This window comes from Gouania willdenowi, chromosome 4 (genome assembly GCF_900634775.1).
Source record: "Gouania willdenowi chromosome 4, fGouWil2.1, whole genome shotgun sequence".
Lineage (NCBI taxonomy): Eukaryota > Metazoa > Chordata > Actinopteri > Blenniiformes > Gobiesocidae > Gouania > Gouania willdenowi.
This window is the reverse complement of record NC_041047.1, coordinates 17,924,110-17,949,753: the sequence shown is the minus strand read 5'-3', so window position 1 is coordinate 17,949,753 and position 25,644 is coordinate 17,924,110. Positions and strand designations below refer to the sequence as shown.

Genomic DNA, 25,644 nt, shown 5'->3' with positions numbered 1-25,644 from the left:
TATAAAGGAAAGAACAAAGGGTTTTGTCTTGGTGCTTTTTAAGTGTGTTTTTGAACTCATTTAGTCTGATTTCTTGTCAATATTGCCTTTTTGTGTGTTTTTCAACTCATTATGTGTGTTTTTGTTATATTTTTTTGCGTTACTGTTGACATATTGTGCCTCCGAGGCACCAGTTTCCTATGTCTGCTGTATGTCATAATGACATTCCTCACCGTGCACAGTGATGTTAGCTGTTGTCCTCAATTCTCCACACACACAGCTATAATCTCCAGTGTCCTCCACACTGAGTTCGACAATTTTCATCTCCACCAGCAAGTCTTTCTTCCTCATCTGATATTTGTCTCCACTCCTCAGCAGCTCCGTTCCCCTTCTCCACTCCACTGAGGGGGCAGGCTTGTTGAGCTCACAACGCAAAAGCACACTGTTCCCCTCTGTCACCTGCTGGTTGGCCAGCCCAAGCTGGAAACCTGGTGGTAAACCTGTGGACAAATGTAATAAATAATATAAATGCATAGAAACAAATATTACATTTGCATTTATGTTACCTTCAACAATCAACTCAGCTGATGAGTGGCTGTCTTTTGTTTTGCAGCTGTATTTCCCAGCATCGCTATCCTCCACATTGTGGATGGTGAGTTTATTGAGACGTCCTTCCAGTTTCATGTCATATTTTTTTCCAGCTTTCAAAAGAACTCGTCCTTTCTTCCAGTCCACAGGAGCCCCTGGCTTGGAGAGCTCACAGCAGAAAACACCACTGTCTCCTTCCTTAACCACCAGGCGCTGAACCTCGCGTTTGAATGTAACAGGAGGAGCTGATGAGATAAAACATATTTGGGGGCGGATTCACTAAAGGTTTAGGGGTATTAAAACATGTGCAAACGTCACCCCACGTGCTAATAAGGAGTGCAAACTCCAGGGAATTAGGAGTGCGCCTCTTCAGCGCATCAGATCAATCCATTTAGCCCATTTCCTTCTGATGAATAAGTAAAGTAGGTGGTTCTCTTAAGGGGTGCAAAAAATTAATCCAGTGGGTGCAATGCAATTCATCAAATCTGGAACTGTTTAAGGTGAATGTTTTAGCACCGGAAAATAGTACAACTGACAAGTAGGTGCAAACACACACGCAGAGATCCGCTGCAGTAAAACAAAATAGTGTCCAGTTAACTTTTCTAGTATAAGAAAATAATTCAAATAAAACAATGGTCAATATTAACAGCCACTGAATGACAAAATAGTGTGTGAGTAAAGTGTGTTTGACGGAGAGAAAAAGCTGTCAAAACTCTGTCAAACTCTGACCGTCACATATGAGAGTGTGGTGACACAGCGCTACTCGGGAGGTCAGACCTGTTGGTGGATGGTCAGTAGATCATCTTCAAATGGTGCAGACTGATTGACAGACTGTGTTGCTGTAATAACTCAAAAAGACGGTTTCTGTCCAAATCTGCCTGTTTTTCATGGACTGATCAGAGCAAAGTTACAGGACCTGACGGAGCAGCCACATTAAATTAGGGGAAAAAATATAATTAAGTTGTTTTTTTGTTTTTTAAAAAAAACAAAAATATTTTTATTTCGTTTATTTAATTTTCTACATTATTAAATGTTTGTGAAGCAGACAGAGAAGTCCATCCGTCTCCAATTTAACTTCCTCAAATGTCATTGTCTGCTTCTGTTCACTCATGTCTCCACATTAAATGAGCAAAATGCTCATTTAAATAGGGCTGTCTCCACCACTTCTGCACGTACACTAATCATTGCTGCAATCTTTGTGAATTCCTCACAGCAGGTGAGGAAACTGTGTCACCAAAGGATTTAGGGACGCAACTGGTTTACCACCCTTTATTTCAGATCTTAGTGAATCCGTCCCTTGGTGTTTGGATTCTATTCACCCTTCCAATTATGATAACAACAATGTGAGAATGATCAAATTTTTGGATTTTCTGTGTAAGCGAGGGGTTCCTGAAGAATGTCTTCTTTTAATGGTCATTCTCACTAGTTTCTTCCTCCAACCACTCAGAAAACCGCTGCCTGCCTATACCTATGATGTCTGACTAAAATAGATTAAAACTAAAAACAAATTTTAAAAAATGTAAAAAATAAATAAAAATCTTTTACTACTAGATCAGCTTTTTTAAATTAGTTTTTGTTTTTTCAGTGGCTTTGTTTTGATTTTTTTTACAGTGGCCCCTAACCCTCTTTTATAGTGACCACACCATCTACAGATTCCAAATTCTGGGCTGTGTCATTATTGAATTAAAGAAATAACAAAATATTATAATGATTACAATAAACTAAAAAAATCTCAATAATCTAGAATGTCAGGGGACTGTCACCAGAATTGGAAACATTATGAATTGCGGGATAACAAAGTTTCATCAGTCTCGATACTCACATTTGACTATGATTTCAGCTGATGTTTTTTCATCCCCTGTGATACAGCTGTACTTTCCTGCATCCTCTGGCTGAACGTTGAAAATGGTCATCGAAGCCGTTTTTCTTTCAAGCTTCATTTGGTACTTGCCCTGGAATAGCTCTTCAGACAGAATCTGACCTTCTCTCTGCCACTGAATCGGGACTCCCATCTTTGACAGCTCACACTGCAATGTGATGTCATTCCCTTCCTCAGCCTCCTGGCTCTTTAGGTTTACTTTGAACATAGCAGAAACAGCTGGGGAATTAAGTACAATAGAGTATATATTGAAAAAAATACAAGGCAAGTTTAAAAAAAAAAAAAAAAAAAAAAAGGATTTCTAGAAAGAACAAGAGATACTGAAATAAAGAGGTGTATAAACGTGTATAGAAATACCGATAACTTTCACTGTGGCCTTTGTCTTCTGCTCTCTGCACACACAGGTGTACACACCACTGTCATCTGGAACAGTGTCGTTAATAACCAACTCCTGGAGTGAGTTTCTTTGTCTTATATGGTACTTCTCTCCATTCTCCAGCTGATCTCCTCCAAGCCTCCACTCTACTGGAACACCTGGTTTAGAGATCTCACATGACAGCGTGATGGTGTGTCCTTCTTCAACTTGAATGTTCTTCAGCTTTTGTTTGAAGGTTATGGGAAGAGCTAAAAGACAAATGTGAAATAAACTCATATCACATACATGCACGCATACAAAAAGGAGCTAAAACATCTGAGTTGGGTTGAATCTCTAATGCAGGGGTGTCAAAATGATTTTAGTTCCAGGGCCAAATATGGAGCAGTTTATCTTAAATGGGCCGCAGATTTTAGGCTGGAAAATGATTGTGCTCTAGTATGCATTTCCACTAATAAAGAAATTATAAAATATGTACGGCACTGATAATATCAAAGCAATAAGTGACAGATATCAGTCCCAGCAGGATCTTCACTTTCAATTTATTTGATTTTGTGACCCATTTTTATGTATAATTTGTGTACATTTTGTCTAATAATTTGAAGATAATTGCAGGATTTGGATAAATGTGAGCCCTGCTTATATTGTGGAATTTCATTGAATTTGTGTATTATTTTAGAGATATCTACAACTGAATTAGTTGGTAATTTACACAATGGTTCATGGTTTCTCTGACGTTTTTGCTTTCTGCTGTGGGCCGAAATGGATGCTCTAAAGGGCCGTATTTGGCCCCTGGGCCTTTAGTTGACGTGTGCTCTAATGAAAAGTAACTGATGATGTTTACCGGACACTGTCAGAGTGGCTGTTGTCTCAGTGTTTTCACAGACACACGTGTAAATGTCACTGTCTTCAGGTGTCACATCAAAGACCCTCAGTTCAATCAGCATGTCTCTCTGTCGCATTTGATATTTCTCTCCATTCCTGATGAGTTCATCTCCCCCTCTCCTCCACTCCACAGTGTGACCAGGCTTGGACAGCTCGCAGCGTAAAGTTGCAGTGTACCCCTCCTCCATCAGCACGTTTCTCAGCTTCTGTTTAAAAGTTACTGGAAGAGCTGGAAGGAAATGAGCACAGATTGAAGCAAAAGGTGACTATAGACTGATGCAGATAGTTTCCCAATTTCCAGTTTATTGTATTCAATACCAGTGATTTTGACAGTCGCTGTGGACATCTGATCAGCACACACGCAGCTGTAGAGGCCGCTGTCCTCAGGCACAGGTTTCCATATGAGGAGCTCCAAGTTGGTTTCTCTTTTCCGTATCTGGAACTTAACTCCATTCCTAAGCAGCTCTTGATCTCTCCTCCACTCCACTGGTACTCCTGGTTTGGAAATCTCACATCGCAGTACGACACTACTGCCCTCTTCTGCTTGTATGTTCTTCAACTGTTGTATGAATGTAATGGGGATAGCTAGAGGAAAAATGTAAAAATGACATCAAGTGATGATGTGAAATCTGAAAAGAATCGAATTCTTTTTTTTTTTTTAATATGAATAAAATATTAGGTTTTTGTTTGAATGTGCAAATTTCATTACAGATTATGCAAGAAATATTATTTTACACGAGCATGGCGTACAGTATGCTTTGATAAACTGCATTTTTTTTTACCCAAACAGAAGTTACTGCTATTATTCTTTGATAAAAATCCTGCAGTTTCTACACCAAACAGTAAAAAAAAGGTGTGGTTATTATTATTATTATTATATTATTTCTTGATAATGTGTAAAATTGTGAAAATAACATTTTTACCCTGTACTTTAAGGCCTGCCCTTGTGTAGTGGTCTCTACACTGGCAAGAATACTCTCCGGAATCCTTGGGCTTCAGCGCTCTGATGGTCAGGGAGTTAATCGTCCTCCTCTGTTTCATCACGTATTTCTCACCAGCTCGGATAACCTCCAAACCTTTCCTCCAGTGACACTGGACCCCCGGCAGGGAGTACTCACAGGTGAAGGTGACAGCTTCTCCTTCTTTGGCCTCCAAGGCTGAAAGATGCTGTGTAAACTCTGCTGGAATAGCTAAAAAAAAAAAAAAGAGAGAGAGAGTGGAAAATTATGGTAAATATGATGGTATTGAATATATTATTGAATTGAAGACCACAAGCTTGGGGGTAAAGGAAAAGCTGCCCATGTCTGAGCCTAAAGCAAAGCTGGGATTTGTGGGATTTGTTTATATGTCTTTGTGCTCATGAGGGAGATTTTGATTTAAATATCATTAGGGATGTCAGCAAGTAGCTATTAATCTTCTGTGGCAGTTTCTTGGAAAATATTTTAAATGCACCATGTTATGGCAATTATTATATTCATCATCATATCGTCAAATGTGTGTTCATATGTACAATTTGTCATGCATTACTCTTTACACTTTTGAACAGCTGAGTCATGCTAGATTGTATTGTATCCACAGTGAAGGCCAAACTCAAACTCACATGCAGATATACACGCACACACACTATCAAGGACAGATACCGGGTGACGCCATCTCCGAACGAACAGAACAAACTGACTTGACCTCCTCCCTGCCTTCTTCTTATATCTCGAGGTGGGGGTAGAACAGTTGAATTGGGTAGAAATGTGTGTGTAAAGTGTGATCTTTAGTCAGTCTTGTTTTTTTCCTCTGGCCGGAGCTTTTTGACCATCCTGCGTTGTTTCTGGCCGCCTTTCCTCCCAACAGGATGGGCCACTTCTTCTTTTGTACTCTTTTTCATTTCGTTTATAATAATTTTTTTTTTTATATATAAAATCATCACGCTTCGACTGGACTCCATCATTCAACCAGAGCAATAAATCATGTCTCCAAATGAGGTCAACCGCAAATTTGCCGTGACAAATTCTAAGAATAATAACGTCATCACATTAAAGGAAAAGCTGAGAGGACTTTTTATTTTATTTTATTTTACCATCACTGTAAAAACAAGGCAAGCTAGTGATAAACAACTAGCATGTGTGATTTTTTTTCGTTGTTGATTTTTTTTTTTTTTACCTTTATCTATGGCATGATTGGGGTTTTATTTTGTAGGGCATGCAGGAACTCTTGGCTTCCCTCCCAGAAGCTTTCTCCTGCTGGGCACCAGCTGCTGGTGATTGGTCACCAGCAGCAATTGATTAAACCAACTGCTCTGTGTATAAATGGGGAGGCTTTGCCTCAGTTCAGTGCTGGGACATTATTATGTTATTACTTGTTACCTGGGCTCAGTTTCATGCCAGTAATTCCTGGATCTACAAGAAGTGTTTTCAAATCCCTGCTTGCCTGACCATGTTTAAAAGAATAATAAATATTGGTGTAATGCACCTGAGCTTTGCCTTTATCCCTACATTTGGGTCCGCATCTACACCTGCATGTGACAATTTAATCAAATAGATAATTAAGAACAAGTTCTCTTTTGCAATGATGACCTGGAAGCAGTTAGAATGAAGGGCTTGCTCAATGTCCCACACACAGTGGATTTGCTTCCTTAACTGTTAGGCCACCCTTGATGCACTACTTTACTCTCTTTTAGGGATGTAACGATTCACTCAACTCCCGAAACGATTCGATTCACGAAACGATTCTCTCACAATTTTTTCATTTACAAAATGGGACTGTAGACAAATTTTTTTTTTTGGGAAAAAAAACAGAAAATACTGTATTATTTTCCTTATATTTTTCATTGTCAAAAGAATTCCTTGATAAACTATTCAAAACAATGCAATTTAACTAAAAATAAATCTTGAGTTAAATAAATAAAGGAATAATACAAATGAAAATGAAGCCTATTAATTTAAATTCTGGTTCTATAATAAACAATGCAAAACTGCATAATAGTTCTTTTTCTTTTAAAAGTGCAACTGAAAATGTATTTTGTGCCTTAACAATTGGACTTTAAAAAAAAAAAAAAACCGTCATTGCACTGATTTACGTCATATTTGTTTGGACCAGCAGAGGGCGCTGGTAACACAGTGGTCGGTTGGCATGCAGATATCTTGCAGTGAAGAAGATAAGCTATGCTAGCAGACAGAGCTAATAGAAAAATGTGACTTTTACAGATATTCAAGTAATATTACAGATATTCTTTTGGTGCTAAAGGGGTAATGAATCATTTATTAACATATTTAAGAGTAGAAGGCGGCCAGAAAGAAAGTATTAGCAGACTACGCCCGCCGCCAACACTTCCTCTGCTGGTTAAAAAAAGTACTGCGATTCAATTGTCAGAAAATCGATATCAACCGTGATACCTATGAATCGATTTTTAACTGCCTTACGATTAATCGTTACGTCCCTACTCTCTTTTTTTTTAATTTGTGACTTCAGTGTGAAGAGCCAGGACACAATGTTGAACATAAAACCTTTTTATTAAAAAAGTGAAGCTGACCCTAACATCTGCTCAGGACCATAGGCAAAGTAATAACTTTTCTGCACACGCACAGCTCATTTTATGCTTAGCCACAGTCACTGTTAGACTAATGCAGGCCACTGCACTAAAGATTTTTTTTTTTTTGTTTTCAAGAAATATTGGTGATAATATATCTATTTCCAGAATGGTAAAGATGCACAGCAATATAGTACACTTTTGGATATGAAAGTGTAAATTACAACTTACCTTTGACAGTAACAGCTGCTCTGGTCGTGACAGATCCTGCACTGCATTCATACACTCCAGCATCACTGTTGCTGACTTCCCGAATAGTCAGCCGAGCTTCGCAGCCAGAACGGATGGCAAAGTACCTGGAGGAGTTCCACATCAGGCAGCCATCTTTGTACCATAGAATGTGACAAGGCTTGGATGTCAAACAAGACAAAACCAAGCCACCTCCTTCGATAGCTTCACAGTCCTCCAGTGCCTTGATAATAGTAGGACGCCTCTCTGGTGCAGTGAGAAGGATTGTGTGCATTAATGAATAATAACGACATAATAAAGTGCGATATTAAATCATAGACGAGTTAAAGGCTCACCTCTGACTAACATTGAAGCATAAGATCTTTTGTCCCCCGCTGCAAATGAAATGGTACCAGTGTCTTTTCGAGCAAGTTGTCTAAAGGTGAGGGTGTGATAGCCCCCGGCAATCATCTGAATCTCATTGAGCTCGTTGGTGTAAAGCAGAGTTTCGTCCAGGTACCACTTTACACTAATGTAGTCACTGGGGCAAATCCGACACCTGAAAGTGACCGAGTCGCCCTCCAGACACTCAACATCCTCCAATTCATCCAGGATTAGCACTTTCTGATCTAAGACATATGAAATTCAAAAAATACAGACACTTATTTTCGTTGAACAAATGCATCTCTAAGTTACGCATACAAACTAAATACATGAATGGATGAGGGCTTTGCATTAAACATATATTATTTTAATTTATTGTCTGACTTATGACTAGACTCAAGTACCACTAAATGCACCTCATTCTCTTCACTACAGCCTTACCCTGCACAGTGAGCTGTGCGCGGCTCTGCATGGTTCCAACGTCACAAGTGTAAACATCCGTATCTGACTTTTCCAAAGAGGTGATGGTTAGGGAGAGAACTACTCCCCTCTGTCTGATAACATACTTCCTCCCGGACCTCAGCTCCACCATGCCTTTCAGCCAGGTCACACGCTTAGCTGGCCGCCGGGTCTCACACTCCAAAGTGACTTTTCCTTTCTCCTCGGCACGGGTGTCTCTCACCTCCCTCGCAAATGTATGCTGAAGTTCTAGCATGAGTAAAAACAATGAAGATTATTAATTGTGTTTTGTTCTGAAATGTTTGGTTGTGTTCAGTGTTGCATCTGGTATTCTAATTTGAGGACTTTGCATTTTCTCCAAGAGTACAATCTTGAGTACTCCAATGTGTTTTGCTCCCAACATAATGTTTATATTAGGTTAATTGGATCCTAAATATTAAAGGTAGAAGTGACTTGTTATTGTCAGTCTCTTTATTATTGTAGTGAAATAATGATGTAGGCTTGTGTATTGATTTGCAACTCAAGTAAGCATGGAAAAATGCAGGAGTAACCCTAATAACAAGATGAAGTGAATTAATGATAATGATTCATTAAGCTGAATCAAGTTGAACTGAAATAAACAAATCAAATTGAAGGATTTCAATTCAAGTACCAGAACTCATTTTGCTTATCAAACACATTGTTTTTAAATAATAAATCTGCTTATTTTGTTTAATAAGAGTTAGATTTTGTGATTTGTCAGGAAAGAAAGAAAAACCTTCTACCTCTGATCTCCAGCTTGGCCCGGGAGGCAACCCCTTCAGCCTCACAGCAGTAATCTCCAGAGTCCTTGATGGTGGTGTTCCTTATCACCAGTCGAGCGTGATTTTTTTCCACGCTCATCTCATACCTGTGGCCCGGCCTGATTTGATGTCCATTTTTTAGCCAACGGATGACGACGTCCGGTTTGGTAATTTCACAGCTAAGCTCTGCATCCTCACCTGGCACGGCCTTGACATTTAAAAGGTCCCTGAAGATATGAACTGGTTTCTCTGAATGAGGAAAATTACATACAGCCTTTATTCATACCAGGATATCCCATTCATGAAAATCAAAGGAAAACATCATAGCAATGTTTTAAATGAATGCATTTATACAGCAGTTCATGTTTGACTTTATACAACACAAAGATCCACCTTTAACGAAGAGCATAGTCCGACAACTTAAATCTTGAATTGTGAACACAACATCTCCAGCATCAGTAAGCATCGCATCTTTGATGACCAGCTTGTATGTCCGATGATTGTTGATTGTTTGAATATGACTATTGGGAACCACCATGTGACCATTGATGGTCCAAACAGGCTCATCATCGAGATCATGAGACAGATGACACTCAAAAGTGCAGCTTTCACCCTCCATGACTGAAACTGTTTTAATGCGCTGAACAATAGTGATGTGCAAATCTGTAAATAAGGATAGGAAAAGTAAAATATTACAGGGAAACACTTGTAATACCTAATACTGTAATCCCATGAAAACAAATTGAATTGTATAAAACATTGACGTTATTGAATAAAACATAATAGATTTGCAAAGACGTACAAGTTCAAAGTGTATAACTATATCTAAAAATAAATGTTACATCAAAAGTAAATTAAAATCCTTTCCCTCCATCTCCTTACCATGTACTATTAGTTTTGCCTTGGTCTGACTGGTTCCAAGCTCACAGGTGTAGTGCCCAGCATCCTCCTTACAAAGTGAATGAATGATCAGAGCCCTAGACTTCCCATACTGGAGTAGCTCATGTTTATCATTGGCTGTCAGGATCTTATTATCCTTTTTCCAAAGAGGGATGACTGTATCTTTAGAGATTTCACATTGCAAACAAACTTCTCCCTGCTCCTCTCCGACTACATCCTCCAGAGATCTTAGGAACACTGCTGGGCGCTCTGACAACAAAACATCACCCAATTATTTTATTGAAAAACAACAAAAGTAAAGCTGGTTTCCTGTAAAACCTTACCTTTGACCTTCAGGATGGTTGTTTCATTAAGAAGCCCTGCTTTGAAGGTGACCCTGCTCTGCTGTGGTCGAGGTTTCTTGATGATAAGACTGTGCATGGTACCCATGTGCTGAATCTGATTCATGGCGTTGGAATAGAGGCGAACATTGTTGAGGAGCCACTCCACGTTAGCAACCACATAGTTGAGTTCACATGAGAAAGAGGCATTGTCGTCCTCTTCCATTTCCACTGGCTCAAGATGTTTGACCAGCTTCAGGGTTCGCACTACAATCCCACAGTCATGCAGTGAAGCACTAATAATTTAACAGGAAGTAAGATGTGTTTTAACTTCATATTGAACTAACCTTCCACTTTAATATTTGCTGTGCTCTGCGTGCCTCCAGCCACACAGCGGTACTGCCCTCCATCCATCCCTGTCAAGCCATGAATCATCAGCTCTGCTCGCTTTCCTTCTCTTTTCATGCTATACTTGTTAGAAGCCTTCAAAGCTGTGCGCCCTTTAAACCATCGCACCACCCTTGGTGAGGGTGCAAACTCACAGCTAAGAGTCACAGAGCTGTTCTCTTTAGCTTCCACATCTTTCAAGTCCCGGGCGATCTGTAGAGAACGCTCTAAAGAAAGCAAGTAAAACCAGGTTTACAGGATCCAGGAGGATAAATTAAATGGTTGAGACAGTTCAAGAAAGCAAATTAAATCAGAGCCACATCTCTAGCACACCTTTTACAGAAAGCTGAGCAGAGGAGCGACTTTTTCCTGCGACAAAGACAACTGGGCCTGACATGGAGCTGTCTGTGGAGTTGAGACAGAGACTGTGGACTGTGCCTTCTCTGTCAATGTCCACTTCAGGACACAGCTCCAGAATGTCTCCATTTAAAGTCCACCTGGGTGGACGCCCAGACTTCAGGTTGGTCTCCACCTGGAACAAAGCTGCTTCTGGCTCCGTCACCTCGACTGATTTCATGTCTCGAACTATAGTGATAGCCTGCTCTGCATGCACAACAACAACATATTAACAACTCAGTAGAACGTCGGGAACACAACATTATAGAGGGCTTTATACACACAAGTGTTGTAATTGAATGAATGAATGAATGAATGATGTGCAGGGAACCTCTCACCCTCTACCAGAAGCTGACAAGATGTTTTATCCTCTCCTGCATCACATGTGTAGGTATCTTCATCGGAAGAACAGACGTCATCAATGGTCAGTTGTCTGTAGACATCTTGGCTGATAAGCTGGTACTTTTTGCTGGGTAAGAGTTCGGCCCTGTTCTTGTACCACCTGACTTGGGCATTAGGCCGTGATACCTGACACTCAAGCAAACCACGGTGGCGATACATAGCTATTTTCACCCTCAGAGGACGAACTATCTGGACTGGGAGCTCTGAAGAGAGGAAGATTAGGGAAGGTGACGTCAATGGTTCTTGTAAAAGAAGTTTGGCTTTTTGTATTGTATGTTGTTTTGCTTAATAACAAGAACAATATATGAAACAGACACCTTTTACTGTGAGTGATGCATAGGATGAGACCCGCTCTGCAGTGAATCGGATCTCTCCAGCATGTTCTGGTCTGACTGACTTGATAACCAAGATATGAGTTTTGCCTAGAATCAAATTAAAGCAATAAGATGTTGGTCTACATGCGTATCAAGGGTAATCACTGGAAGAAATAGATTACCCTTAATTACATTAGGTATTACAACAAACGCAGCACATCAAAAGTGATCGCTTGCCTTGGTGTCTGATTTTAATGTTTTCCCCAAGACGGATCCTGCAGTCATCTCTGTACCACCGACCATCTACATCCACCTGATTTACCTCACACAAGAAGTTCACAGGCTGTCGCTCCATGATGCAAACATCCTCAAGCTCCTTCACTATGTGGATGTCCCTCGCTGGTAGAGAAGATGTAGGCTGTCATTACAAACTTAGTCGAAACCAAACTTTTTCCTTCACGTATTATGAAGGACAAACAGCCTTTTCAGGGTTTACTAGATTAACTCCAGTGCCCAACAAAACAAATTCCTGCTCCAACATACCAGACTTTATTATGTCTTACCTCTGACCCTGAGTTGACCTGACGTCTGAATGCCATTGGCCTGGAAAGAAAACACACCAGCATCTCCCAGAGCGACCCTGTTCAGTAGTAGGATGTGTTTCTTTCCGTGTGTGCTGATGCGGCAGTTGGGTTTGGATTTCAGGTGAACCCCATCCTTAGCCCACACTCCCTCAATGTAAGCAAGGTTTAGAGTCACGTCAAAAGAGCAGCTTTCAGTCTCAGACACCTCAACATCCTCCAAACCCTTGACTACCTGCAGTCGGTTTTCTGCCAGAGACAGAACAAGAGTGTTTAAATTTTCTTGTCAAATTAAAGATCAATGACTAATTCTTGAGTTTTTTTTCTGAATCAGTAAGTCTTACTTGCAGCTGCTACTATTCCACCAGGCTTATTGTCGCCCATGTCTCTGACAAGTCTCTCAGAATGATGAGAAACTCTACAAAAACAATCAAAAATAAATAAGAGTTTTTTTGTAGCTTATACAAGATAAAATGCAGTATTTGACTACATCTACCAGTCTAGTAGATGTATGTATGCAGCAGATAAGAAATCCCCCTGGCATCACAGTCTCATATGGCTGATGCCTGGATGGCGAGTGGTGCCAGTGTGCCTGAGTAATGAAGTTTGTGTGATTTCTCTAGACTGAGCTCAACACCACCAATATAGACCAAGCAGTCACCTTTATAGGCTGCATAGGTTCAATTTGGAAGAAGAGGAAAAATGTTTGGATTCCAAAAGAAAATCATCAGTCAACAGTGATTGATGTTTGAGATTAGGAAACTGTGGCTCCTCCCACTACTGTTAGAGCCCTAATGTTTTTAAGAGAGAGGTCAATCTACTATATTAGCTCAAATACCATAACTCACACAATGGCACCACCTCTTGTGTGATAACCAGAATAGTGGAAAAAAAACTCCAATAATATATACAATCAACAATAACATATTTAAATATAATAATCTCCTTATTGGTACAAGTGAATCATTTTTTCCATAAAGTTTTCTGAAAAAACAAAGAGTAAACCTACCTTGAATTATAAAGATGTTTTCTTGAATGAATACATCCTTGTGCATCCGTGGGACCTCTAACAACAAAAACCAAAATCTTCACCTGTAAAAAGACGGGATTTAACCACCACCATGGCAGCACATCCGTCAAAGTCTTATCAGGTTTGTAACAAAGCTTTTAAGATTAACAACTATCATTTAGCCAACAATGAACGTGTCCAAGTTTTCAAGCTGCATCCCAGTCCCCAAAGTTGACAGCGTCCGGGGCTTTCACTTTTTTCCTTACAGTGATGGAGCCGTGTGCTGAACAGCTGACATATCTCTCTCCACATACTATCCTCCAAAATAGCCTTCTGTCAGTATGAGGGCAAAGATAGCCTCAGCTGTAATGTTGTGGGGCAACTTATATCAATTAAACCCTTTAAAACAATGAAAATGTGCTTGATAGTTTTCCAGATTGACAATCACTAGCTAAATCACATAATTGGTTTTGGTTATAGTTCATGAATGTGTGCAACAAAACAATATGTGATGGACAAAGACGGAACTGAACACAATTGCCCTAAAAACAGCAGAACTTTCTTCACCTATTACACTGATGAACATTCAAACACTGTAAACACTGACCTACATCTGTCAGTGTCCTACAACCCACGTTAGAAAGATCAAACTCAACCCATTTCCACTGGGAGATTCCAGTGTTGCTGCAGCACAAAGGTCATTGAGGATTAACAACTTAAAGCTCCAAATTTACTCCATCATTGCCAGTGTGCACTACACGAAAAACCTCCACAACTAAGTTACACAAAGACACACAAATTGCCGCTGGTGGCTAGTATAGTTCGCACATCTCTTCCAGTCACACTGTGAAAACATCATGCAATGCACATATAGCATACGTATAATGTGTGACCACACCATCCAACATCCCTAAAGCCTCTAGTTTAGTTTAGTAAATCTATACTTAGTTAGGTTTGCAGGGGTGCTAGACAGTACAAAGACTGCACCAAGCAGCATTGTTTGTATCAAAGTTTGATAGACAGCCGCATGTGCCTGGAGCACTCCTAAACCCAGTGAAACTCTATCGACAGGATAATCTCTATGCCATCCCACTGTGCCACAAAAAACAACTTGTCGTCACTGAGAGGAGACGTGTGACCCACAACAAGCAGAACAGCAACATCACACAAATCTAAAGCAATCATTTTGCTACAAAGATTTGTCATTCCATAGATTTGCAAATGATCAGTGACTTGAACAGCTGTGTATTTTCCTTTAAATGATGAGAGGGTCTCATGTTTTTAAGGAAAAAGATGGACAACACATAAGTCCTGCTGAAATCATTACGTTTAAATCATGGAATTCTAAAGCACCCACTATTCTAAAAATAGAATAATGGTAAAAGGACTAGGGCAATGTGACGATCTGCTGAGTGTGAATTTAGAACTTGACAAAACAGCTGAACACGCCAGATAAGCCTCTTGGTCCACGTTTGGAAACACTTCCCTCCCGTGTTTCAAATCTTCTTTTGTTACATTCTCAACACGTGACAGCATTCAAGACAGAGGAAAACAAGTATACGTCACAAATCGACCTAATATTTCATTGTTATGCAGTAGCTAGTTATTCTTTATTTTACTTTCTGGTTAGAAAAAAAACAAACAAAATATTATTATTTTCTTTTAAAAAAATTACTCAAACAAGAGTGTCAATGAAAATTTATTAAGCTACAAAAAAACACACAAAACAATAACACTATGATTTGCTGTTGTCATTTTCCTCCCTTCTTTTTTGCACGTTTGTCTTTGGCTGGTGTTTCCTCTTCCTCTTTTCCTAAGGCAGCTTTATTCCTTTTCTTTCCCTGAGGTGTCTTTGCATACCAGTTCTGGTGAAACAGGAGAAAATAACAACTTTGAGAAGAAAAAAAATATTATTAGTGTATTTTGAAGAAGCCTGAACCAGTGTGATGATCTCCTGTGCTGTCATTTTATCTTGGATGCTGTGTTATTTGTAAAAAGGATTTTAAAGTGACTCTAAAACCCGTACTTTCAACGCATCCTCCTCCTCTTGGAAAACTGGGTTGAGCTTGGCCAAGTGGGGAACAAATTCAACAGCCGTCAAAGGTCTTTTTGCCTGCTGCAGAACTCGTTGTTTAGTGAGAACAGTCTGAATCACCTGGACCATGTGACCTGGAGTGTAGCCATCAGAAACCTTTGCAAGAGAACTTAGGTCCAAGTCTTTGGTTACCTCACCCAAATGTTTTTTGATGAGTTGCTTCCACACGACTGAAACAAAGCAATCAAAATATATATATTTTTAGATTGTACAAATAAAATCAAATTCAGCTGCAAAACCTTTGTGGTAGTGTGTCCTTTAGTTACTATATCTGGAGCCGTATTCTGGGCGTGGGATGAGGAGAATTTTGCTGTACATTTTACACAAAGACTTGATGTCAGCACTCAGTGGGTCATTAGTTGTTCCTACTATCAGGACTCGGTCTTCGCCTCTGATCAGTTTGAGGGCCTTGGGCAAATCTTTTTTCAGCCGCTTCGGATCTAACTGTTGAGGCAATCACATGCATTATGACCTAATGCAAAAAAATATGATTATTTTTGCATTATTGCATAGAAAGACCTCTTTTTCTTCTTTGGGAACTTTCTTGTAGAACATTTTCTCTGCATCTCCAATCCATATTACAGAGGGTTGTAGCAGCCTTGCAACCTGTGGGAAAATGAAGGCATGAGTTTGAGTCTGCTGACTAAGCAGATACGTTTAAATTAGCATGGCAGAGATGTTTCACTTTTATCACAGCGGAGGCCACAAAAATGTGATTGTGTGATCCGAGGGCCACATAATCAACATTCATGTCAGCATTTAGAATAATGACCAATCTGAGCATTAATGCAGGAAAGAACAAAGGGTCCGTGTGTTTTTGTTGTTGTTTTGTTTGTTTTTGGATGTTTTTCTGTGTATCTGTGTTGAGGGTTTTAATTATGTTTCTGTTTTTGTAGTTGTCTTGTATTTATGTGCTTTTTGTTGTGTATTTTTAGTTGTCTTTTGCAAATTTTAGTTAACTTAGCGTATTTCTATTGTCATTTTATATAATACATTTTTGTGTTGCGTTTCTGTATTTTATTTGTCCTTTTGTGTTATTTTATTTTTCCGGAACTTGTTTTTTTTTTTTAAATGTATTTTAAGTCATATTGTGTATTTTTGTTGGCATATTTTTTAAATGAGATACTGATATTTTTTGTGTAATTTTATTAGTCTTGTCTGTTTTTTGGTTAGTTTTGTGTTATTCTTTTCTCGTTTTACATATGCTTCTATTATGTATTTTGTGTATGTTTCTGTACGTTATATATATATATATATATATATATATATATATTATTTTATTTATTTTTTGTCATTTTGTTTATTTACTTTGGGGGATGCTCAAAACTAGAGCCAGATGTGGACCCTGGGCCAGCTGTTGCCCATGTCTGACATATGAGAAAAATGTACAGATTTAACAAAACATGTACCTCCTACTAGAGATAGATGAGCAGGTATGTTTATCATCTTTAATTGTTGCACTATTAAAGGCATCACATCCTGAGATCATTATAAGGTTAAAATATCCTACAAGTGATGCAAAGATTTGATGGGTGAAGAAGACAGAGGTGGACAAACCCGTCTGAGAGATCATCCACCACTGTTGTTTATTCCTGTTTTTAATGTTGCTCGTGGCTGCTATTATACAATCCTTTCTCACCTTAAATACCATGTGCAGCATCATTGTGAGGCCAGTCTTGCCTGGGTACTTTCCTACTGTGTTTAGAGGAGACAGATCAAAGAGGGTGGCTCCTGTCTCCTGGCAGACTGCATGGACCAACATCTTCTTACCCACGCCTGCCGGCCCAGCTAACAGGATGGCTTTTATCAGAGGAGCTTTCTCATGCACTACCTGAGATCCTGCAAAATTTAATTTTTTAATTAATAAAAAAAACACATTTTAAAATAAAGTTTAATAGAATTCATACCTAATGGTAAAATTGCATATAATGATACAACTTGTCGAACATCTGATAATGAGGGCATGGGCTCAATATCACTTTCTCTGAGTACAGTCCCAAGGTAACTGTAGTCACCTAAAGACAGATTAATGGATGACAAAAAAAACAAATATTACCAGGATTACAGAAACATTGTTACATTTAAATTTTCTTACCACAAACCTATATTACAATATTTGAGACCATAATGAACTTTTGCAGTAGATTTAACAAATTTCTTTTATATTGCACTTCAAGTTGTATATTTTAGCTTTAATTATACAACATGTATAAACATGTTCATCCTTCGCATTAAAAAGCTTTTTAGTTCATTTAAAATTTTGTGTTTGTGTTTTTTTTTTTATTTAAACTGGTAGATTTTTATATTAAAGTAACATTAACACTAGTGGTATCTCAGATCAAGCAAAACTTTACAAATATCTATCAACTTTAATATGACTCTTGAGTTATTTTTTATAACAAGCTTGAGTTCACATATTACTTCAAGAAAAGTAGTATTTAAAAAAAAAAAAAAAAAAAAAGCAAAAGCATTTACAAAGTAATGTAGCTTACCAAGGATGACATGATGTAGGACTAAGAGGTCAAGAAAGATAATCTGGACCTACCTGTCCCACTTTTATTTCCTTGCGACATCCTTAAAGTGTCATGTTAATGTCATCATCACAGGGCCAATACACTAACAGATAGTCAATGACTTATTCTTATGTGCTTGTAGGCCACTAGGTTTTACTGAAAGGAAATTGAGAGCACCACAGGTCTATGCTGTAGCAATTATATCCAGGAGAGGGCAGCACATCTTCATAAAACAGAGGTGGGCAACCGTTATGACAGTGGGGGCAACAAAAATGTGATTGTCTGATTTGTGGGTTACATTACGGTGTTAACATTCATGTCAGCATTAGAAAAATGACCTGAACATTAACACAAAGGAAAAAAAGGGTTTTGTCAGTTTTTGTGTCTTTTTGTTGTTGTTGCTTTGTGTGTTATTGTCCTTCAATGTGTTTTTGGTGTCATTTTGTGTGATTTTGTGGCCGTTTAGTGTATTATTTTCTCATTTTGGTCTGGTGTATTTTTGTAATGGTAAATGGACTTGATTTATATAGCCTTGTATCATTACTCTGAAGTAGTCTCAAAGCGCTTTACATATCAGTCATTCACTCTCACATTCACACACCAAAGGGACAAAGCCACCATGCAAGGCGCTAGTCGACCACTGGGAGCAACTTAGGGTTCAGTGTCTTGCCCAAGGACACTTTGTCACATACTGGGATCAGAAGACGACCCTCTACCACCTAAGCCACGGTCGCCCTCGTTTGTTGTCAGTGGTGGAAGAACAGGCTTGTAATCAGAGGGTCATCGGTTAAAATCTAACCTGGGCTTTCACTGTGGGAAGTTGAGTAAGTCCCTTAAACCTGACTGCTTTTGTTGTATGTCGCATTGGGTAAAAGTATTGGCTAAATGAAATTGTAATTTTGTGTGATATGAGTTGTTTAGCATATTTGTTTTGTGATTTTTGTGTAAATTTGTTGTTGTTTTGTAGATTTCTGCGTCGTTTTCTATGTTTTTCTCTCATTGTGTGTGTTATTTTAGTCATTTTGTGTATTTTTGTTGTCTAATGTATTTTTTTCTTTCAAGTCTGCATTTACTTTGGGGGCTGCACAAAATTAGACCAAGGGCCACATGTAGCCCCTTTTCCACAAATTGTCCATGTCTGGAATAATTGTGAGGCTGTGTTTGGATTCTACTGTCAGATGACAATTGAAAGCATTGGTAGCATTGAAGGAAAAGTAAGATATAAACAAAATTGGGTATTTATTTACCTAAGTAATCCTGAATCCTCACATTCTTAGCTTGTTTCAACAAGCCCTGCTCCACCAGCTCATGACACAGAGACTCCAGAGTCCTATAAGAGATTCAAAATGATTTTATTCATCACTTCTGTTACACTGTGAGACTTCAGGCATCTTAAAAATGAAGTCAACTGCTGTGTGACCTCACCGTTCAGCTGTCAGATCTTTCTCCTTTTTCTTCTTTTTGCCACTCTTAGATCCTTTCTTCTTCTGTAGAAATAAACCAGCATATTTGTAGAAAAATGAACCAGGATTGTGACCAACATCTCTTCTTTCTTACCTTTACGCTTGCTTTTGTTTTGCCACCCTTGTCCTTATCCACAGAAAGCTTCCATTCAGCAAGCTCTTGTCTCATCTGCTCATCGACCTGAAACAAACCCAACACACTGTCCAGGAACACCACTGCCAGGGAGAAATGCTTAGAAAGTAAAAAAAAAAAAAAAGGATAATGTTGTGCATTCATCAACAAACCCATACCTTTACTCTAATTTCTGCTTCTATGTATTTTCTCCTTTCCTCTTTGATCAGCTCCACTTCGTGTCTCTCACTCAAGTTTTCTGATTCATTTCGGTTTTGCCAAAAATCTAAAAGTGACAAGCATTCGGGTTAACTTTTATGTTTCACTCGCTATTTTATTGAGTGACCTCACCAAGACAAGTTGTATAGCACAGACAAACCCATTAAATGCCCTCGCATATTTTGATTTAAATAATAATAAAATAAAAAAAAACGATTAGATTGCACAAGCAGTTGCACAAACAAGGAAAACACATTAGTCCATCATTTTGATTATACCAGATTTTCCTCATAATTATGATCATAGAGTTTGTTTTCAATTAAGTTCTAACTTTTGGACAAATATTACAGCTGATATTCAGAGAGTGCAGTACATACTAGATGAGGTTTGTAAATATCAATAAGAGGAAACATAAATAAGTATTAACCTAAGAATTCATTTGTAGATTAAGGTAATAATTATCTTCAATGTTTTGAACCTTTATGATTATGTTTGTGCTGTTTCTAAAGCTACTGGATTCAGATGTGTTTAACCTATTATTTATCTTTTTTTTTTAATTTGTTTAAACGTACCTGCGTAATTTTTTTGTCCCACTTGGAGCTCGGACAAAAAAGCAGAGGGAAGCATCTTCAACCCTGCCTCCTCCTCCTGTAGCTCGGAATAGTCCCATCAAGAGAAGAACAGAAAGGGCTTTGTGTGAGACAGCATTCATTAAACTTTGTATGTGCAAGTACAAAAAAGTTTGCACTGTAACATACAAAAGTAATGAATTAATAATGTGTTGTTATAACTTACTTCCTTAATCTTCTCTTTGTCTTTTTTCCCCTTGTCTTTCTTCTCTTCCTTTGCCTTTGGCTTGTTGGATTGTTCCTCTTTTTTTGCTGCAAGTTCTTCCTTGAGCTAAACACACACACACACACGTTTAAGGACGCACTGCATTAGTAGTTACTGAATAACATGTCTAATTTACCTGCTGTGGATCCTTTTCTGTGAAAATAAGGGCAGAACCTCCATCCTCTGCATCGGGATAATCTGGAAACGTTCCTGTAGCATTACTGGGAAAAGGTTTGCACATAGAAATGATAAATGGTAAATGGACTTGATTTATATAGCGCTTTATAACCACACTGCAGCAGTCCCAAAGCGCTTTACATATCAGCTCATTTACCCAATCACTCTCACATTCACACACCAGTGGGAAGAAGTCAGTTAGCTACAATCTGTGTGTAGGAACCAGGTTTGGGCTCAATTACAATTGTAATCGCGTCAATGAAAACCAATTACAATCATGATGTAATTATGATTGTAATTGTACCAGGAAAAAAAAAACTGTTGAAATCATAATTGAATTGTAATTGAGTTCAGACAATTGACTTTGTAACTGTAATTGGCATAAAATTGATATAGAAACTGTCATTCATATTTTAATTAAGTGCAAAACTGGGGAACCATGTTACAGTTCTATGGCTTACATATATGTAATTAACAATTATTAAAATATGTTTAGTATCATGTTTTACTGTCAGTCCTCTTGAGGATATATATACTGTATACCTTTTTTTTTGTAATTGAAATTGAGGGCTATACTGACAGAAAAAAGGCTCAGATGCCAACGCCAAAAACATTAATACTAATATTTTTATTGATCAGGAAGCTTAACGAGGTAACCAAGACATTAAAAACAAACTAGACGATACATAATATTTCTTAGTGTATTTTACAGCTGATTTAAGACACGAGCAAAAACTGCCCCATTATTATAAGAGATGCTAACAGAAAGCTAACACGAGAGGAAGGTTACATTTTATGGACTTATTCATTTTAGGCTCAGTAATTGTGATTAATTGTAATTGAATTTTAGTAATTGAGAAAGTAATTGTGATTGACTTTGAGGGTAAAAATAATCATTATAATTGTATTTGTAATTGGAAAAAAATGGTGGTCCCTAATCATAATTGAGGTGTAATTGACCATGGACGTAATTGTAATTTAAAAATGTAATTGACCCCAACCCTGGTAGAAACTTTAACATTTGTTACCTTACCGGCATTCGATGAACCACTGTCGGATTAGCTCTTTCATGGTTTGGCTCATGTTGTGACCCTCGTTTTGTAGAAGCTCATTTGTGACTGTCACAATAGACTTCTGGTACGCCTCCTCAAACTCATCCCGTTTTTCCCGATTGGAATTTTCGCTTTTCATAGCTGAGATTTCAGCAGGGCGTGGCAACTCGTATTTAGGATCCAGGGCCTAAAATAAAATGTCAGAGTCAGACATATGAAAAGGGTTGAACACATTTGTTGCAGGTTCTCTGAAAGGCAGAAAAATACAGGTCGTCAAAGAAAATAATACACAAGAGAGTAGATTCAGCTCAGAGCTAGTGCCCATGTTAACAAAACATGGGTTTATCATTACTAAGTATTACCTATTTAAGTGCGGATTTATTTTCAATGTATATGTATATGTATAGGTAAAAAAATGCATTGCTGTCATGCTACATTTAGTTGACCTTCGACAACATGTGCAGACGAGGTAAAAAAAAAAAAGTGATGCTTTGCTTCACCCACCATTTCCAGAAAAATCATCTCTTCCGCACGAGCAGCGTTTGTCCTCTTTCTCTGTGCGTAGCCCCGCCACACCTACACATTGTGTTTAAGCACATTGTGTTTAAGCACATTGTTGACTTCTAGGAATACCTACCTGCTAACATGTTGGAAACAAAGAACCTTTTGTATGGAAATTGCTGCCAAGTCAGTGTTAACAGTTGCAGGGTTTTTAGTCCAGTACATCCTGTTCATGTTTCTGCTTTCTTCATTCAGCTTTGCTCGCAGACGACCTTGCCGTGCCCTCTCCGCTACTTGGATGACCTTGATGGCCTCTTCCTGACTCATGTTCTTGAATGTCAGAGGCTGCACAAAACGTTAAGAACAGGATCTGAAGTCGAATTATATTTTTAACTTATTCTCGCCTTCTAAATCGTACGTCTGGATTACTCACTTCAGGACTTTCGGTGACAGCCAATGTTTTAAGAATATCAGCAACGAGAGCCTTTCGTTCTTTGACTTCTTTGGGACATTCAGTGAGAAAATAGTGAGGAATTGGGATCTCAAGGTCATTCTAAAAAGATATCAAAGACATACTATGACTGTGGCTTTGTAGGGAGCAAATACTTCTTTCTATATTCTAACTATGATAATTAGGGTGCGCATTGCCATGAATCTGACGATACGATACGATTCACAATTTGCATGTCACGATACTACTGCATATATCCCGATTGTAATTGGATACATTGCGATATATAAATACTTACAAATTTCACCTTTACAAGTACATGATGGTATGGAATACAAATTATTTCTTTATAAATAAATGGTAACTAACAGTAATTCAAGTACCAATATTAAAAACAAGTGGTATGTTTATCAAACTGTCAAATTACAGTTTTCAAAAAGGTTTAACTTTTGCTTCTACAGCAGATTCTGATTCTGTTAAGTTCTTGAATTCTTCAACGACAACAAAAAAGGAACCACAAACATCTATAAAAGTGCCCAGTATGTTTTATGAAAATAAAGTGCAATCAACTTCCAAACTAAAATGCAATGAGTAGTGAGGAAGTTTAACAAGGTCTGATGTGGTTCACTGACACCTAGTGACCGGGCGTTTATGTGCTATGCATATGTTAGCTCAATTAGATGGTGTTTCGTCAAAAAATAATGATTAATGATTTTTTTTCTTACACCCTCAATGGTAATCAAATACAAAGTTCTAAATATGTATTAAAAATGAATACGCACTGGTGTGAGTTTCAGGTCATGAATGATATCATCCATATAGTGGTACTCTGAGAACTCTTTTTCCACCATTTCATTCTTCAGCTCCAACAATCTCCCAATTACACCATCAACGATGGCCCTGATCAACCTTCTCTTCTGAGGGTGGACCATCAGGTCGTACAGCTTCTCCATCTGTCTGAAGAGCTTCAGGTAGCGCACATAGAGCAGGCCCACACGCTGGAAGAACACAACCCTGTCTTTCTCTGGACGAGCTGGCTCAGTGGGTAACTCCTCGCTCAGCAGACGGCTCAGCTCTAACTGAGCACCAGCCCACATCTGGTTGTAAGCCCTGAAGAAGAATTTCGAAAAGTTCAGATTGGAACAAGTTAAGATCGGAACAAGTAGTAGAGCCTGGTAGATTAATAGGGCCGACGAAAGCTATCACCAATCACGACCGATTCATTGGTCGAGTTATAATATGCAACTGATGTATTAATTTATTTTATTTGCTTTGGGAAGTTCTGCTCTGTGCTATGGGGTGCTGAATATTAAAAACTCGGTCACTGTTTCATAGCCAACATATTTAGCTCACTTTCCTCACATTTAGCTGAGTTTTCTTTCATTTGAAAGAGAAATTCATGTAAAACAGCATGTTCTATATCATTTTTATTAAAATGTGTAAACTACATGATAAATACATCTAAAGCAGACACTGACATGTCCACTTTGTATGATTTCTAAGCATTTAGATTGACATTTAACATTTAGATTTAGATTTAACATTCAGATATACATTTAACATTAGGATTTAGATTTAATTAATTTGTATTAACATTTAGATTTAGATTTAAGATATACATTTACATTTAACAATTAACATTTAGGTTTACATTTCACATTTACATTTAGATTTATTTTACAGTGATATAGAACATGCTGTTTTACATGAATTTATCTCAAATGAAAGAAAAATTAGCTAAATGTGAGGAAAGTGAGTTAAATGTCAGCTTTGAAACAGTGACCGAGTTTTTACATCTGGCATCCCATACTATGCTGTGTTTTCTGCATTAGCAGCAACTTTTTAATCAGGAGTAATGATTACAAAATTACAACACTGGGAAAATAAAATTAGTCCATTGTTCACAGTTAGATTTTTGCCTTTTTCTTTAATATATATATTATTTTTTTAATTCATCCATGTTTTGTCTTTGAGTTTTGAGCAATTTTATTTTTTAACTTTAAGTTTCCACTGGTGTTGCTTAGAAAGGCCTGAAGTAAATGAGTGAAAGTCTTAATTTGATCAGCAGTCACCATTCCTGTTGTTATGGAAACCATGAGTTGTTGACTGTATAATGTACTACAGCAGCAGGCTATGCTAATACTGGAAACAGCAGCAGGCTATGCTAATACTGGAAACAGTAGCAGGCTATGCTAATACTGGAAACAGACTGTTTTAAAGTGAAGACAAATATCACACACACGTGAGCTGTGTCTGAGAATCCCCACTTTTAATGGTCGTCATACTTACACATTTGTCTTTGACGCCTTTAGCTAAAGTTGAGCCTCTATGCTTATAATATAAAGGATAATAGTCCACACAGAAGTAGCTTTTAATGAGTTTACCTTAACGACATGTCTCCGCCGGGCCACCAAAGACAGCGTTTCCACCCTGTCCTTCAGTCCAACTACAACAGAAACACCGCATCCAACAGTAGGTCCGCCATTACTTTACGGTGCATGTCTCCATGGTAACCGCGGCCCTAACAAAGAGTCAGCCCAGTTCAGAGCGGCTTGTGTGTCCTCCACAGGAGAGGTTAGAGCGGGTCAGATTAGATACGAACCTCAGCGGTTCATAAGAGTCAGAGTAAAAGTTATGTTTAGGTAAAAGTGAAAGAAGACACATATTTACAAAAAGTAAAGGGAGAAGAGAACAAGACATTGACTATATTAAAAGAAGAATAAGCTTCAAGGTTTTTTTTATTGTCATTTTCATATTTCCTTAAAAATGTGTTTCTCATGGCCAGTAGCATAGAACAAAATAAATATTAATAGAAATATAGTGTAATATAAACATAATACA

At 38.2% G+C, this 25,644-nt stretch overlaps 2 protein-coding genes across 6 annotated transcripts in view; both read right to left on the bottom strand.

The window, feature by feature from the left end:
* obscna (obscurin, cytoskeletal calmodulin and titin-interacting RhoGEF a) overlaps positions 1–13,686 on the bottom strand; it is a 50,462-nt gene extending 36,776 nt beyond the window's left edge. For 2 of the 5 annotated variants that reach the window (XM_028445263.1, XM_028445265.1), the window contains exons 1-22: positions 13,387–13,686; positions 12,722–12,795; positions 12,360–12,626; positions 12,034–12,195; positions 11,800–11,904; positions 11,419–11,685; positions 11,018–11,287; positions 10,645–10,911; positions 10,301–10,564; positions 9,960–10,226; positions 9,471–9,740; positions 9,060–9,326; positions 8,278–8,544; positions 7,809–8,081; positions 7,456–7,719; positions 4,628–4,894; positions 4,023–4,289; positions 3,664–3,933; positions 2,804–3,070; positions 2,390–2,665; positions 546–812; positions 213–479 (exon numbers count right to left, since the gene is read on the bottom strand). In XM_028445263.1, the coding sequence (XP_028301064.1) occupies positions 213–479; positions 546–812; positions 2,390–2,665; positions 2,804–3,070; positions 3,664–3,933; positions 4,023–4,289; positions 4,628–4,894; positions 7,456–7,719; positions 7,809–8,081; positions 8,278–8,544; positions 9,060–9,326; positions 9,471–9,740; positions 9,960–10,226; positions 10,301–10,564; positions 10,645–10,911; positions 11,018–11,287; positions 11,419–11,685; positions 11,800–11,904; positions 12,034–12,195; positions 12,360–12,626; positions 12,722–12,761 (5,131 nt within the window). In that variant the 5' untranslated portion in view covers positions 12,762–12,795; positions 13,387–13,686. Of the gene's footprint in view, positions 1–212; positions 480–545; positions 813–2,389; positions 2,666–2,803; positions 3,071–3,663; positions 3,934–4,022; positions 4,290–4,627; positions 4,895–7,455; positions 7,720–7,808; positions 8,082–8,277; positions 8,545–9,059; positions 9,327–9,470; positions 9,741–9,959; positions 10,227–10,300; positions 10,565–10,644; positions 10,912–11,017; positions 11,288–11,418; positions 11,686–11,799; positions 11,905–12,033; positions 12,196–12,359; positions 12,627–12,721; positions 12,796–13,386 lie in introns of those variants that run through there. The other 3 variants (XM_028445264.1, XM_028445266.1, XM_028445267.1) reach the window with 2 other exon arrangements.
* A 1,451-nt stretch (positions 13,687–15,137) lies between these two features.
* Positions 15,138–25,318, bottom strand: zgc:153738 (dynein regulatory complex protein 11). Its single transcript, XM_028444462.1, has 20 exons — positions 25,188–25,318; positions 23,586–23,913; positions 22,786–22,905; positions 22,515–22,697; positions 22,356–22,427; positions 21,833–22,038; positions 20,759–20,843; positions 20,584–20,688; positions 20,361–20,436; positions 19,749–19,855; positions 19,552–19,638; positions 19,420–19,481; positions 19,242–19,324; positions 17,389–17,496; positions 17,252–17,320; positions 17,121–17,176; positions 16,001–16,087; positions 15,748–15,925; positions 15,413–15,651; positions 15,138–15,251 (listed from the first exon to the last, which is right to left on the bottom strand). The coding sequence occupies exons 1-20, from the start codon at positions 25,196–25,198 to the stop codon at positions 15,138–15,140; spliced, it is 2,376 nt and encodes a 791-aa protein (XP_028300263.1). The 5' UTR covers positions 25,199–25,318.
* Between the last annotated feature and the right edge of the window lie 326 nt (positions 25,319–25,644).